Genomic DNA, 16,225 nt, shown 5'->3' on the forward strand with positions numbered 1-16,225 from the left:
GGTTATGTACTGAGTTCTTGTATATGAATGGTTAACATTTTACAAATAAGGTAATGTAATTGTTCATTGGTTTGCTATCTAGGATAGAGTTTATATATTGTTATGCTTGCCCCATTGTGGGGTCTTTTGAGGTTGCCCCATACTGTGTTTGGCTTATGTTCTTTTGTTGGCTCAAACTATTATTAAAGTTATTTTCCAGGCTCACTCGATCATTGCCATCCCTATTTCAATTGCCACCCTGGCTGGTCCGGTTTGTGCCGCATGGCCAGCAACAGATATTCTGTGAACATTTTACAGGTGTGGTCCACAGACTAAGGGAATGACATATCAAAGGATGGGAGGGGAAGGAGTAGATCATGAGGTTGTATTGGGTAGTGTGGTACCTGAGCATGACATAAATTGTACTGAATAACAGGCTGAGATAGAGCTGAGTTTCTGCATAATAGCTGGTATGAGGCTCTGGCTTGAATTTGTGCTGAAAATAGTGTTGACAACACAGTGATGTTTTTGTTATCAGTGTACAGTGCCCACAAAGCATCAAGGCCTTTTCTGCTTTTCACACCAGCCCACTAGTGAGTGGGCTGTGGGTGCACAAGGAGTTGGGAGGGAACACATCCAGGACAATGAACCCAAACTGACCAAAGGGATATTTCAGACCATGTGGTCATGTTCACCAGTTAAAGTGGGGAATGTTCAGAGTGATGGTGTTTGTCTTCCCCAGTCACCATTATGCATGGCAGAGCCCTGCTTTCCTGGTGGTTTCCTCCCCACTCACGGGAAGTGGTAAATGAATTCCTTGTTTTGCTTCACTTCGGTGTGTGGCTTTTGCTTTATCTATTAACCTGCCTTCACCTCAGTCCACAAACTTTCCCACTTTCACTCTTCTGATTCTCTGCCCCACACCACTGGGCAAGTATGAGCAGGAGAGCAGCTCTGTGGGGCTTAGTTGCCAGCTGGGGTTAAACCACAACCATTTTTTTGGCACCCAACACAGAGCTCAAAGAGTTTGAGATAATGACATTTAATTGGAGTGTGCTAGATTGAGATTATAGCTGTTACTGATGTGTAGCTATTAACTCACAGATGGTAATGTCCTAAACTTTGCACTATAGGTTTGAATGAGCTTATGAGTCAATAGTCTCTCCTTCACTCGATAGCTTCAGCCTGGATTTGATTTAGATAGATTTCCTTCCTCTTTTTTTCTCACTTTCTTCTTTTCCTTCCCAACTACCTCTGTCTTCCATTATGTAGGACATCTGTCACTCCATCATTATTATGAAAAACAAATGCATAATTGTTTCTTTGAGGTTGTTTCCACCCAAGTTTCGCTCTTCTAGTTTGAGTCAAGCTAGTAAGTAATTTTGGATACAATGCTACCACTATTCATATTTTATGCAACCAGAAAAAAAATGATTTTATTTTTTTAATATCAACAAAAAACAAATAAACTGGAAGTAACTGACCTTTGCATAGGCTTCCCTTTTCAATGGCTGTGAAGAGTGAGTCTATAAAACTTGTCATATGAGGCAGAATGTAGTCTTTGTTCATTGGTCTGTTCAAAATAAATGGGAAGACTTTTATTTCTGTTACACTGACACCTACATATAAAAGCTTTCTATCACATTTATCTCTATTAAATTACAGGTAGCTTATTCCAAGTTTGAAACCAGAACCAAAACATTTTTGCTATTTTGACTTCACAGTTTAAGTTGTAGCATTCACTGCATCTTCTTTCTAACTAGACCTTCAATAATTACTGAAAAAATAGTGTTGAGAGAGGATAGTTTCTGTTGCAAGACAGAAACTGAAATGTGTCAAGAACATCTCTATATACTAAAGCACTAAATTTAGTGAGTAGGCAATCAAGAAGCTGATATTCTATTCCAGTCTTTACTGTTGACTCATGGTATTTCCCTGCTGCACTTGTTTTTGTCTTCTAACCCCCGTTTCCTGAGCCTAGCACTAGCAACTATTGTCTTTTCCTTAGTAAAGCGATTTCTTACAGAAAGAGAGCTAATAGGCAGTAAGAAAGCAGATAATATTACTGAAATACATGACAATAGTACCTTAGAATATCCCTTACCTAATATGTGGCAGTACAACCAAGGCAACCCAAGACTGTGAAAGGTCAGTGATGTCTTCCTTCTCTGGTAAATGCATTAAAGACAGTACATGATCCAGCACTGGAACTTCTGCCTTTTCTCCTTGTCTTTTACTTGTTTGTTGCCTTGTATTAGAGCTAAAAAAAACCCCAAACTTTTTAGTAATCCACCACTGCATATCAGAGATTGTTCCTTTTGCTCCTATGATATTCAAAATTATGTTGTCTACTACTAGCAAAAAGGACTTGCACAACACAAGGAATTTTTTCTTCTCAATGTCCTCTACTGCACAAATCATCTAGTCATGCTGAAAGGCACAAACATGGCCCACAAGAAATGTCAGCACTTTATTTCAAGTTCAAATAATATTTCTAGAAGAAAAGAAACTGGTTCTCAGTTGGACACCCTCACAACTGGGATATATAGACTCTAGGAATACCTGAGAGTCATATCTATGAGGGCTGTTAATAAACCATGATAATATTGACACAGATGGATGACAGAAAACAATCAGTGAGGTAGAAGTTTTGGGAGTTAAGTGGAATCACAAGGTGACTCCAAATCAACAAGCCTACTTGCAGGCAGAAAGGGCTGACACCATACTGGAACATATCAACAAGAGTCCTTCACACTCCATGCACAGCAGTATTTCCATTCTACCCAGTGCTTGCAAGATCACAGTCAAAAGGCTGCATAGGCTTCATCCTTCAAGAAGCTCACAAAAAGCCAACAGTAAGAATCATTAGAGGCTTAAGAAAGAACATTTATGAGGTAAACTTCAAAGAACTAGGATTGTTGATCCAGAGAAAGAAGACGACAGACATGTCTGATGATGAAAGCCTACAATTTGTAAAAGCTTGATGCGAAGAGTAAGAAATATTCTGCTCTTTATGTTTCCAGCAGATAAGCAGCAAGGGATTTAAACTGCCGTAAAGTAGGTTTTAGTTATACACTGAGGGCTGGGGAAAAAACGCCACAGAACCCAACATCAACAACAAAAAACCACAAAAAAACCCAAACCAACAAACAAAAACAAAACAAAAACAAACAAACAAACAAAACAACGAACCCCCCCAATAAAAACCAACAACAACACACAAAAACCCCAACCAAAAGCCAAAAAGCCCAAATAAATAAAAAACCACCTGTGTACGTATAAAGATATCAAAGTACTGGCACAGACTTCCAGAGGCAGTTCAGAAATCTCTAGAATTGGAGTATTTAAAAACTAGGTAGGAGACAGGCTATGCAACTCTTGAGATGTCTCCTGGCCATAATTTATACCACTGACATTGCAAGAGCACAAAAAAACCTCCAAGGAGGACCAAGGTCCTTGCAGATTTGTACTCCAAACCACTGAAAAAATAGAGAGATCAAGAAACAGAGAAAACAAAGGCAGAAAACCAAATTTGTTTTTACTGAACCTTCTGTTCCCAAAACCTCAATGCTTCCACTACCACTAAATAAAAACAGGAAAAAGCCATACGGAGTAGACTGCTTTAAGGAAAAATAAAACCTTATATAAAAGGCAATACAAAGTCAAAAGTTATCACCGTGGAGGCCTAACCAGGAAAAACAGGCTGGGGACACAGATCTGGGTGCAACAACAGCAGCAGGCCAGAAGACCCGGTTTATTTACAAAAACCTACTCTTATACTTTTACTATGAGGCCTGTGGATTGGAGGAAGGAATTCCCACCTCCACATCACATTGGTGAAGGGGACTGTCACACAGTCTTGTTTGTCCCGGCAGGGAATGTAAAAACAATGGCTATGTTTATAGAACATAGCTGATGTTTACATTAAAAGAGCGTGAGAAGGTACAAACTTCTCCTTTAATATGAGCGCTCAGCAAAACCGGGAAAAACTCATGGCAACAAAAAGTTTTGAATTGGCTGAGTTAGAACTACTAGAAAAATTGCTATTATTAGATTAGCAATGGTCATTCTTCAGTGGTTAGCCCTAATTCCTCCAAAGAGGCTCTGGGGAAAGCAACTACTTCACTGCAATCAAGCTAGGTTTGCAACTAAAAGCAGTCAAGCTGTGCCAGCACAGTGCTGCTTCTGCATTAATTACATGTCCTTTGATATCCAGCTGTGCTTTATGGCAAGACTTTAGTGCTGCTGCCAAGAAAGCTCCTGGACAAGATATATGCACACAGGGAAAAAAGCTGGAGCACAGGCAGGAGGTTAGTAATGACGACAAGCTGAACTGCTGCACTCACTACAAAGATTAACTGCCAAGAGATGCAGTTTGCAGGATGGTGTAACAGATCCTTGTCATACATGCAATGCTGTTTGTATCAGTGACCACCTTTACAAAGCGACATCTCTTCTCATGTAATTTCAAAAAGGAAAGTGATAGCCTACTGTATCACTTGGTTTGCAAATCTGCCAGCAATGCTGCCATTTACGCAGCTCCTGCAAATACTGGAAGGCAACTTTTATGTGCTCTGCACTGCCCTCAGGCCTAGAGCCACACAAACACATCTAGTACTAACTAAGCTTGAGAAGTCTCACCTGACAGATACTTCAGTGAAAACAAGAGGATACTTTTCAAATGCCATTGAACCAATGGTAGGAGGCTCTGCTTTCACCAAAATAAGTTTAGCCAGAATTGCCACGGCCTCATCCTTTGTGATGGCATCTGTGCCAGAGAAGCAATGTTCAATGTATTCTAGAAAGCATGGGAGAAAATGCTGAAGAGACAAAACAAAAAAAGAAAAGATTAGCAAGAAAAGAAGATTGCTGTTTAATCAACATCAAATCCACAAAAAAGACCCACAACATCAATCACAGGGAAATCCAAATTCTCACAAATAAGCCACCAAAGCATCGGACTTATCAGCTCTGGTGCTCCTAGACACCAGCACACAGACATTTTCCTATCCCAGCAGGGACAGTATTTTAATGCAAAAAGTCATTTTGAACCAAATCTAGTTTTATCAGGACATTCCAGATCCTTGACTTGGCTTTCACGTCCCACTCTCTTTAATTAATTTGACTGCTCCCAGATAACCAGTTATAGGGCTTATTCTTAATTTCCACTTAGTTTCTCCAGAACTCCTTCTCTTCCTCCCATCCATAACACACTCAGCCTCTTAAGTCCCCACAGACAAGCTTCTTTTTGTGAACAGATACCTACACCACCTTCTCCAACCCTGAGAACCCTTACATAACTTTAATACAAAGGCAAAAGTAACCTCTTTCCTTCTTATCAGATCATGCCAGAAGTTTAAATAAACATCATGTCAGTACACAACAATCCTTCAGCATACAAGGCAAGTAAATATACTGTGGATTCTCCATTTGTTCCCTTTAGCAACAAAAATAAACATAATGCACAATAACTTCCACCTACCCTCTCAAATTGCTTCATTGTGAACATTGCTTCAGAGAAGTCCAAAAGAAAATGCCATTCAAATCCACTTGCAAATACCTGCAAGATGTAAGTGAAAGATTGCAGAGAGACATTTCATAGTCAGCTCTTCACTACCCAAGGGACATTTTTTCTGGTACACAAATCAAGGATGCTTTGAACTCTTAGATACTCTGGCTCTCTTGCTAATTCCAGCACAGAGTAACATTGTTTCCAAGTGACAATTCAGGTACAGAAATGCACAGTCCTTTTTAACAAACCCTACTAACACAACCCATTTGACAAACACTGCTGGATGCTACTGTCTCTGTGCAAAGACAATTGAGCTATCTCTTCAGTGTGTTATGGAAAATATAACTTGAAAGCTCTAGGACTGCAGCACAGACACACTAACTGTTAGGAAAAAGCTTAGGTCCAAAACATATTTCAACTCAGCATTTTTTCTGTGTAGCAGGTTGCAGAAACTTTACTACCTCTTGGGCAGAGCAAACTTCTGTGCTTTTGAAGGATTCAAAACAGGAATAATCCTTTGAGATACCCAGGATCAGTACTCCTCAATGCCAAGATAAAATACACACCCAGATCTCTTTCCCAGACCCTTCAGAACACAAGGAGAGCTTTAAGCCTCCTCCAGTTTAACACAAGCCCACACACATAACCTCAAATATTTGAAGAAGTCTCCTGAGCAAAACTGGCCTCATGCCACAGGCAGAACTAATCTTACTTCAGCACAAGTCAACACTGAAAACCAGATGAAATTTGATCTTTTTTAAACAATTGCAAGACTTGCTTTCCCATTGTAAATCACATGGCCTCTCAAATATTTTTTCACATACACACACTAAAACTATGGTCCACATTGTTAATTGCAAAATTATGATGTACTGTAACAAGAAAACTAAAGAATCAGATTCCATAGTATAATCTCCTGTTAATCTTTGCAACACTACATTTGATAAGAATGTATGCAGCTAATCATGTCAATACACCAGGAACAAAGGTAGTACTGAAATATGCTTACCCATGTACTTTCTAAATCAAAACTGCACTTGTGTGAACCTTGTTCACAAGGTTAAGGCATACTCATTAAATGCGTGGAAACTTAATGAAAAATGTATCTTTTTCACTAAGTTTGACTCAATTATCTGCTTTATCACCATAGGCAGGACATATTCCTTCACTGTTCTCCTTTCTTTCTCAAAAGAGGCTGTAGGTACTTGAATCAGAGCCTGGATTTCATTGCAATGATGTCTGCCATGGTGGCATTGCTATACTGACAGCCTGTACCTGACCATCTTGCTGATACCTGTACCTGTATCAGCAAGATGGTCAGGTAATCCCAAGACACCATCAGACTTTATTTAAGGCATTGGGCAGCTTCTTCATTATCTGTGCAAAAAGGCTAAAGGGAACCTTATAGCGTATTTCCTAGACTGAAATAGAATGTCCAGAAATCACCCTGCTCTAGGGAATTCGAAGTCTGGGATTTTTGGCACAGGCAGCAATCCTTGTTACCTTCTGAATAGCTTCCTTGGTCAAAGAATCTGGCAACAAAACATTTTCAGCCAGCAGGAATGCAGAAATGGTCTTTAGCAGCATATTACAGCAAGATGTTGAGAGATATGGTGTTTGTAACATTTTTATTAAAACCTGAAATGAAAAAGAGAGAATTCATACTTGTCCATGAAGATAATGCTTATCATCTGAATGGCCTGGACAGTCCTTGGACCAGGAGGGTGCAGAGTTCTAAGCTTCAGCCCACAGAAGTGAATCCTAATAGTCCCACTGAAGTTTGAAGGCCCTAAATCTATCCCAGTGGGGTCAAAATGTATGTGAATCCAGCAGAATTGCTCTATACCACTGATATGGGGGGGTCTCCTCCACAGTGGCAGGAACAGAGTTTGGAAGCAGTAGCCCATTTTCCCCATTCATTGATCACTTAAAATTGGGCTACACTAGCATTATGATACAGAGGTAAAATCTCACAGGATCAGAGAGGTAGCAGTACTCAAAATACATATCTCTGTTCATTCAACTCAAATCCTAAGGCCAATGATGCATCAGAAATGTGTACAAACGCTTCAGCTGACCACACCTCTTCCATATTCAAGCAATCCTTCTCCGACACATCTAAGTGACAGTCTGACCTACCTGACAGACATCTTCAGGCAGTGAGATTTTAGATCCATTTGCATGTTCCACTAAGATCAGATAAGCTTGTAGAATCCTTTCCGTCTGCTCTGAAGCCAAAGAGCAGTTGACCTTAGTTATTTTCCTCTGCAAATCTAAGAGTGACTCCTGTTTAAATAAAATAGGGAAATGAAATGCTTCAGATAAATGAACAGACTCTGTTTCATTTACTGCTATTTGAAGGACCTTCTAAAGAATCACCTGCCCAACAAACTATTGTTGGCTCTCTCATACATATTCCACAAATTAAACTGTGCAGTAACACTGTGAAATTTCCCCTAGGTAAAAACACATCCCAGATTCCTTGTACAGAAACACAAGGAACTCCTAAAATTAGGGTCTTCAGAGAGGCCGACACTTGACTTACAAAATAAAAAAGAGAAATATTGGGCTCCACACTCACAGTGGCTTGGAAGCAACCAGCTTTCGCTGGAGTTATCAGAATTTAGGTACTTTCACACTTTATGTGTCATTTTGCTAATGTGGATGCTGAAAGATTTCTCATATAATGTACATTTGACATTAGCGTCTCTTTCTGTTCAGAAGATATAAATGCCTATCCTTGATCCAACAAATTGAACCCAATTTAGACAGCTATCATAGACTACATGAGTATTTCCCTCTGAGCAAGATATCCCCATGCATCTACCAGTTTCCAGGGTAAAAGAAAAAGCCCCACTAAAAATAAAAGTAAATGTGTCACAAATTTCCAAGATTTCATAACAACTGTAGATGCTGAGTGAAAGAAACCTCAGGGATACACAACATTCAGTGATAAACAAATCTGTAGCTAATGACAGTCAGGTAAAAATTGCTTATCATATTGAGTGAAGCCAGAGGAACAGGATGTGATTTCCTAGGAAACTGGTTAGTTACAGGAAAACAGTCTTAAGAAGGAACCAAGAGGAATTATTTACCCATATTGGAAGGACTACCCCAAAAAAGCTCATGCGAACCATTTCATGGAGTTTCCCATTTCATCCCCCTGAGGACAGTCTGTTGTCAGCTGCAAGAGGCTTCAATCCCCCTTAGCAAATCCCCCTATACCAGATGTTTGCAAATTTTTAAATATTGGTCAGGTAAGTAAAACACACTGCCAGGCTGTGCCACTGGAGGTTGTTCTACATCACCCTAATCCATCACAGCTCAGCCCACAGCACTCAGCTGTCCTCCTTCAAACCAGACTGTAACTCCCAAGCAGCAACACAGGAACATCCAGATGGAAAACATTCTGATTTTCAGTACTTGGCTGCAAGGTTCAAACTTGGATTTTCAGGTTTAACCCAACTCTTTGCTTTAAAAAGATCTGCAGGGCAAAAAGCTATCCTTTTACTGGTATAAAGTGGTTTTGAACCACCAATAGTTCAGCAACATAAAACAAGCACTACATTCCAGCAAGGGTTCTGCAGTGTGTGAAATGGCAGACTGTACAAACCATCCTTGCCCAGCCATAGGATTGAGTTCTGAGTCTCACTGACAGTAGCTCCTTTCTCACTCACAAAACAGCCACCAGGATAACTCTGAACTTAGAAAAGAAAGGTGGAACTTTTCCCATGACTCTGTATTTTATGTTCCCAAAGCAGGAAAAAAACCCAGTTCTGGTCCAATAAAACACCAATACTTTCTTCAGTAAGTGCAGAATTTTTCTCAGTCATTCATGAATAAAAAAATAACAGTAAGAAGAAAAATAATAAGTGTACCTCCAGGCACTTGAAGACTATGTCAAAATGCTCCTTATGGATATGCACTGCAGCTGATCTGATCATTTGCTTGAAGGCTTCTCCAACAGCCAGCCATGGTAGTTCAATTTCTTCTTCAGTCATAGGCCCAAGCTTCAACAGAATTAACTTCATAGCCTGCACAGGAAAAGAGCATATCACATTCTTACACTTAGAAAATAAATCTAACAATCCTAAAACTAATTAGCGCAATGTATTGTTAAAATACTCCAGTGATTTAAATTCTTTCTAGAATGACTACGGGGGGGAAAAAAAAGGTTATCTTCTAACATCTGAAATATCATTAAGAAGTATAATTTCAGCATACAGTAATATTGCAAAGGAATTATTTAAAACAAACTTCCTGTCTCAAAGAATATTCTTAAAAGGCTTTCAGATCCTACTAAGTAATCACCAATATTCTTATCACCAAGGATCCACTGAGGTGAATGAGGAAACACTCGATGGTTTCAGTGAGCACTGCCTAAGGCCTGTTACAGTAACAGTTAAAGCAGCAATCTTGTCTTTACCATCTCTGCACAAGAGTGGAACATGTTCCGAACACCCTTGCACATCTCAAAAAGCAGCTGTCCCACACCTTCCACCTTTTCGGGGTGCTCTCCCAGGTCATGGAGCATTAAATTAAAGAGATCATTTTTATCAGGAACCTACAAAACATAAGGAGAAAACAAACGTTATCCTCTCTTCATAGCTGCCAGATGGATAGAGGCAATCAAAAGGCTCCACAGCACCATGTTGTTCTCCTAGTCCTGCCTCAAACTCATTACTTCTGTGACCACACAAGGAAATTCAAAGAAGAAATTTGATCAGCTACTTAGTCACTACAGCTCCTACATTCCCAGAATGTACACACTGCAGCTGATATATATGGGTTTGATTCTTCTCATGATTTTAAACACGTGCATAAGTGCACTGTTAAACTGGTCACAACTGAAACAAAAGAAGTCCCTGTCCTGACGAGAAAGAGATGTGGATCAGCTGAACACAGAACCTAGTCATCTGAAATTAGAACCACACTTGAGAATACTGCAGGGTCTTCTGGTCCAATATTTTAAACACCTCAGTTTCTGAGGATTTGAATTAAAGTTCAGAAATTTCCAAAAACAAACAATCAAATGAGCATGCTGTATCAAGGCCTCTCAACTTAGGACAAAAATCAGGATACTCAAACTTGCTAACCAGTCTAAAGAATCTTGGCTTTTGTATGTTTTGACTAAAGAAAACCCAACAACCACTTCCTTTCCTTGCTCCGTGAAAGGCTGCTGTCTGATCTTGGCTGATCTGTCTGGGAATGTAACATACAGTGATCTTCAGGAGCACAAAAACGTCACAAGAATTTCAGTTCTACAAAGGCATTTAAGTATTCGTGAAAAAGCCAGTGGGCAAATATGCATATACAAATTCAAACTTCCCTTCTGCAGGATTACTATTTCTAGTCATTTTAGATAAAGCAACCACACAAATTTAGTTTAATGTCTCTAAACAGAGAGTGTTAAAGCCTCTATTTGACACTACTGACATAGAATGCATGACATTCTCAGGATGACAAAAAAAATCCCAACAAAATGACAAAAAAATGACAACTCAGGACATGCTGTATGCCAGTTCAGGCTTTGTTAACCCTTCTCTGGAGAAAACCTAATATTGCACATTGAATATAAAAATCACCTCAAAATGAAGATAGCACCAAAGTACAAACATCCCACTCACCTTTCTCATGAGAAAGACAAAACTTTCAGCAGCAAAGTTTCTGATGTGGAGTTTGTGGTGAGCCAGCAGTGGGCTGTACAGGCTACAAAGACACAAAATAATCCATTGTCTTAGGAGCAATGCAAGAATTGACATCAGCTGGTTAAAAAATTGTTTCCAGTTTATGTTACTTTTTACAAATACTAAGAACCTGTCCTTCTAGAGATGGCCAATACCTTCCCTCATCTAGATTCTTTTCCAATGTCCCTGAATAAAGAACAATAATTTTGCAAAGAAGGTCAAATGACAGTGACAGGCAAATTAAATCACAACCAGAAATACCTTTCAAATCTGCAGATCCACACAGATACACTGCAGCATCAAGATTTTCAACATATATGTTTAGCAGCAATAAGTAAAATGAAAGTTGATTTATATGGCAGATTTGTATTTCAGTTGAACCAACAGGCTCTCCTGTACACTTAAAGGTTTTGAAATACTCAGCTTGCAAGGCTGATAAATATTTGCAGTTTGCTAGTATCAGTAACTGTGGCAGGTGGCTCATCACAGATTCATTGCAGAGGCAGTGGTGCCTCAGATTCTCTCAAATTGAGCAGATCATTTTTCAATATGTTTGACAGCTTAGCCGGGGCTGGGGAGGAAATCTGTAACCAGTTTTTTGCTCCATCTGTTCCAAACTGAAATTAGGAAGAAGAAACATGGAACTACTGTCTATGTCAAAAGAAAGAGCCCAGCTACATCAGCAATTAAGATTGAACAAGTGGTCACACTGGGTCAGGCCACATGCTCAGTCAGTCTACAGGAGCTGCCAAAAGCAGACACCTGGGAAAGGTTTAAAAACACAGCAAGCACATATGAAATCAGCCTTCAAGCACCTGCAACTCAGCAACTCCCCAGGCCCAGAAGTCCCTTCATTTGGTAACTCCCTGGAGCTTGGCAAATTTCTCTCTGAGAAAAGCTGACTGAAGCATTAAACCATGTATTCATTTACATTTCTACAGCATTTTGCAACTGTTGATCAAGACAGACATTAAATATGGTTTTTACCTGTATATGTTGTGTATGTCCTTTACCATCAATCTCCACAAATACTTGTAGAGATAGGAAAGAGAGGTAAAAGCCCATTCTAGCAGCTCTGTGTCCTGCGTATCCAATAACTTAGTGATGGCCAGGAAAAAGTCATGAAAGTGAGGATAGAAGTCAGCCTGAAGATCTCGAGCCAGCTGCACCACTAGACTGTGTTTCAGAAAATACACCAGTGTTAGAGCATTTCAAAAACAAATCAACAAAAATCCAGCCAAACATTGCATAATCCAGCACAATCTCTTTGGAAAGAAAGGCAGCATCACTTTTACTTCTCGCTTTTAAAAAAGTATCACCTATTAGGCAGCTTTGGATGGCAAGAATCTTAAGATTTTCAAAAAATCAAGCAGTAAACAACAAATGATTAACATCAAACAAAGCACATTAATATACTGTGTGACATTCAGTAAGCACTCCAGCTAATTTGTTTGCCTTGTCTCAACTATATTTTTTTGAAGACTTAAGAGTCACGAAGTTCTACCAGGGTAATATGACCACTTTAGACACCTCATTGCTTATTTTCTTCAGTCACAGTAAAGATAAAGAACACTTACAACAGGACTCAGGTTTACTTGTAATACCATCGAAGCTTACAACTACTTTTTGTGATCATATACTTACTTTAATAGGGGTTGGTAAGCAAGACTGCCTTGGACTTGCAAATGTGTCTTCAAGCTCTGCACAACAGCACTTTGGTAATAAACCAGCTGGTTGAAGGACTGGCATTTGTTGGCCACTTCATTGTAGAATTGCACTGTTCAAATGACAGAAGAGAAGTCCTGAAAACTACCAGTTTTCTACCAGTCCCTGGTGAACATATATGTTTAGGGTGTTAGAATAACAGTGCTCTAGAGCCCAGTCCAAAAACCAGTCAATAATTTCCCATTGGGCTCTGGATGAAGAAAAAAAATATTTCAGCAGTCTAAGGAAAGCAGAAAACATGAATATAAATGACGTACCAAAATGCTGAGTGAGGTTCAGTTCCTTCCATTTCCGCAGTCCTTCGAAAAAGTAGGTTTCGACCTCCTGCCAAAACAAAGATGAAGAATAGCTACCAACCCTAATGAATGTGTCTTGTAAAGATCAGAGGTTCCAATAAAGACAACCATCAACTACCTTAAACATTTCAAGAATATTCTAAGAAATCTCAGTGACTAATTTCAACAGGTGCTATGGAGTTTCCCTGAAAATAAGTCTTTCTTTCAAAATTCAAAACATATTTGAAAATATTTTCTGGTAACATGTCTTGTTTACTTAATTACTTAATTGCTTTTTATACCTCTTTTGACTGGCCTTGACAATCTAAGATGCTGAGCCAGAGTTCACCCAGCACAATGCCCTGAGATTTCTTTTGTCATCCTCACAGCTATCGAGTGGGAAGTTTAGAAAAGTCCAGTAGGCCAGGTGCAAATAACCTGCAAAGCGCAGTAATCATAATGATGATGTATATGACACATAGAAATGGTCCCTGTGATCCATAAAGGCACATGCTTTACACACATGGTGCCAATATGTGGGTGTCAATCTCTTCTCCCAGGTAAGAGAACAAGAGGAAATGGCCCGAAGTTGTGCTAGAGGAGGTTTAGACTAGATATTAAGGAAAATTTCTTTACTGAGAGTGGTCAGGCATTAGAAGAGGCTGCCCAGAGAAGTGGCTGAGTAACCATCCCTAGAAACATTTACAAGATGTGTAGATGTGGCACTTAGGGACATGGTTTAACAATGAACTTTACTGTGTTAGGTTAACAGTTGGACTCTAGAATCTTAGAGGTCTCTTCCAATTTATGATTTTCAAATTTCTGATTCTATTGAAACTACTCAGCGCCTGCAAGTCTTTCTTAGTCTGGTCTTAGGACTGCTAAATGACACAGCAGCATCTTTCATATTCAGAAACAGACCCAGCAGCCACATGGAAGACATGAGGGTGGTACTGTCAAAATGCCTCTATGGCAATACTGCAAACTAGGCAAAAAAGTAAAAGGGAACAAAGCATGAAAGGCTCCAGGAAAAGCAGTTCTTGCAAGATCTTCTTCCAATTTCCTTCTAAATAAATTTCTTAAGTGACTCCTTCATGCAGTGTATCTACTTATGATGTGATTTCAGAAAATAATCATAATTGCTGCTCTCACCTCAGCATAGCTTCCAGTTCTGTCAATCCGATGAATAATATCAATATTAATGTTGCTGAGGCGCTCTGAAAAGGTAAGAAACTGAAAAAAAAAGGACATATTTCTTGCTCAATTCTGAGCACAGCCCCTCTAAAGCTCTCTCGATAGCGCGCACACACTGCAAACTGAAACCCCACTTCTAAAGACAGGCTGCCAGATAATACTGCCCAACATCAGCCGTACAAGAAGATCAAGGCAAAACATCCAGGAGCAGGATTCACCCTCTGACTGATCCCCCTCAACCTGCAAAACCGAGGCGCCTAGCCCACACGTCTGCGCAACACGATGAAAGCGACGCAGAGAAATCTACCCAGATTTCGGCAAACTGCCCCGTTCTCAGCCTTCCTGAAACAACGCTCCGGCTAATTCCATTGAATTATGTCCGCTTCCTACACGAGGGCGGCGGTGCGCTGCTGCCTGCCAAGGACGGTGACCCGGCTGACGGAGTGCCGGCTCCGGGGCACAGCCGCCCTCCGGCCCCGCCAGCTCGGCCGGGACCCTGAGCAGATCCTGCCACGCCGCCCGCCCTCACGTCTCCGGCCGCGGTGCCGCTTCGGCAGGCGGGCACGACCACTGAACTAACACCGACAGCGGAAGCCTCAGCTCCCTTCCCGCGGCCAGCAGCCGCGCCCGGGCGGGCGCTCACCCGGTGCGTGTTCCCCGACTTGTGGGCCGAGGGCTTGCTCTTCATGGTGGCGGCGGCTGGGCCCCACAGCGAGTCCCGCACGTGTGGCCCTATACGGCGGGCGCCGCCATGCCGGGCACGGTCTGCCGGGAGCGGGGCGGGACCGCCGGCGGAAGGGGCGGGCGGCGCTGGGCGGCAGCTGCGCCCGGAGCGGGGGGAGCGCCCGGCCCATCTCACCTCGGCCGCCAGCGGCGGTTCGCTGAGAGCTTTGGGCAGAGCAGCTCCGCTTCGCTGTTTTCTGTGCGCTCTGGTGTAGGGCGGCCGGGCCCCCTCGGTACCGGGGGAGGCTGCGGCGGTGCCCAGGGAAGACCATGCTGTGGCGAAAGAATGATGTGGCGGCGCGGAGCCCACAGCGCGGCATTGATGGCTCGTCCCGAAACGGCCTCTGCCCAGCTCCCTGATCTTAGTAGTGATTTTTGTTCGGACCTCAACAACTTACGCAAAAACATTCATCGCAGACAAAGTACGTGCAAACCAAGTCCTCGCACAAGAGCAAATGTTTCCGGACTGGTCGTCCCCAGCAATCCCACGGCTTGCGGGAGCTTTCTGCCTGCGGCTGCCGTTGCGGGACGAGAAGGAAGGACGTGTGAGTGAGGTGGGAGATGAACTTGAGGCTGGAAGGAGCTTTGGTGTGGAACAAACAGCTCAGAACCACGCCACCGTCCGAGGTTGCGTCTTGCACAGCTTGAGAATTCGGCTGCCGAGGCTGCCTGTCCTGCCTGCTACAGGCAGCTCAAGGCCACTTTCAGAAACCAGGCTTGCAGGTTTTTCAGATGGCGGGACATAAAGGTAGATTTGAGCACGGCTGAAGTTCACGATTAGGAGCACGTAGGGACCCACAACTTCGAACAGACCCAACAGGTTAAACACTGCCAGGTGCATCCAGAAAGGCTGCCCACAGGCAGACCAGGCGGTAAGCCATTAGTTGATAGTCATCTGGACAGGTAGGGGAACGTGCTTGCTTCAGCACCTGTGGAGCAGAGCTACTGAGACAGCTGTTAGCTTTAAACCTTGCTCTCCTGCTGTAGGAATAGAAAGGACTTCTGGCGTTTGCGTTAGGTGGGAAGGGAATCCCTAGTTAGGCATTTGAAAAATGGTTGGCTTGAATGATTTCAAGGCCAAGTATCTCCACAGAAAGTGCAGCTGAATGCCTGTTGAGAGGTCTAGATCA

General features: G+C 41.7%; 1 protein-coding gene across 1 annotated transcript in view; it reads right to left on the bottom strand.

Annotated features, from left to right (window-relative positions):
* UTP20 (UTP20 small subunit processome component) overlaps nucleotides 1–15,167 on the bottom strand; it is a 63,685-nt gene extending 48,518 nt beyond the window's left edge. The window contains exons 1-14 of the mRNA XM_063396203.1: nucleotides 15,016–15,167; nucleotides 14,331–14,411; nucleotides 13,161–13,227; nucleotides 12,823–12,955; nucleotides 12,166–12,354; nucleotides 11,119–11,200; nucleotides 9,918–10,055; nucleotides 9,370–9,525; nucleotides 7,631–7,777; nucleotides 6,995–7,129; nucleotides 5,462–5,539; nucleotides 4,621–4,799; nucleotides 2,084–2,239; nucleotides 1,464–1,552 (exon numbers count right to left, since the gene is read on the bottom strand). Coding sequence (XP_063252273.1) covers nucleotides 1,464–1,552; nucleotides 2,084–2,239; nucleotides 4,621–4,799; nucleotides 5,462–5,539; nucleotides 6,995–7,129; nucleotides 7,631–7,777; nucleotides 9,370–9,525; nucleotides 9,918–10,055; nucleotides 11,119–11,200; nucleotides 12,166–12,354; nucleotides 12,823–12,955; nucleotides 13,161–13,227; nucleotides 14,331–14,411; nucleotides 15,016–15,060 — 1,675 coding nt within the window. The 5' untranslated portion in view covers nucleotides 15,061–15,167. The remainder of the gene's footprint in view (nucleotides 1–1,463; nucleotides 1,553–2,083; nucleotides 2,240–4,620; nucleotides 4,800–5,461; nucleotides 5,540–6,994; nucleotides 7,130–7,630; nucleotides 7,778–9,369; nucleotides 9,526–9,917; nucleotides 10,056–11,118; nucleotides 11,201–12,165; nucleotides 12,355–12,822; nucleotides 12,956–13,160; nucleotides 13,228–14,330; nucleotides 14,412–15,015) is intronic.
* Between the last annotated feature and the right edge of the window lie 1,058 nt (nucleotides 15,168–16,225).

The sequence above is a fragment of the Prinia subflava genome, chromosome 4, assembly GCF_021018805.1.
Source record: "Prinia subflava isolate CZ2003 ecotype Zambia chromosome 4, Cam_Psub_1.2, whole genome shotgun sequence".
Classification (NCBI taxonomy): domain Eukaryota; kingdom Metazoa; phylum Chordata; class Aves; order Passeriformes; family Cisticolidae; genus Prinia; species Prinia subflava.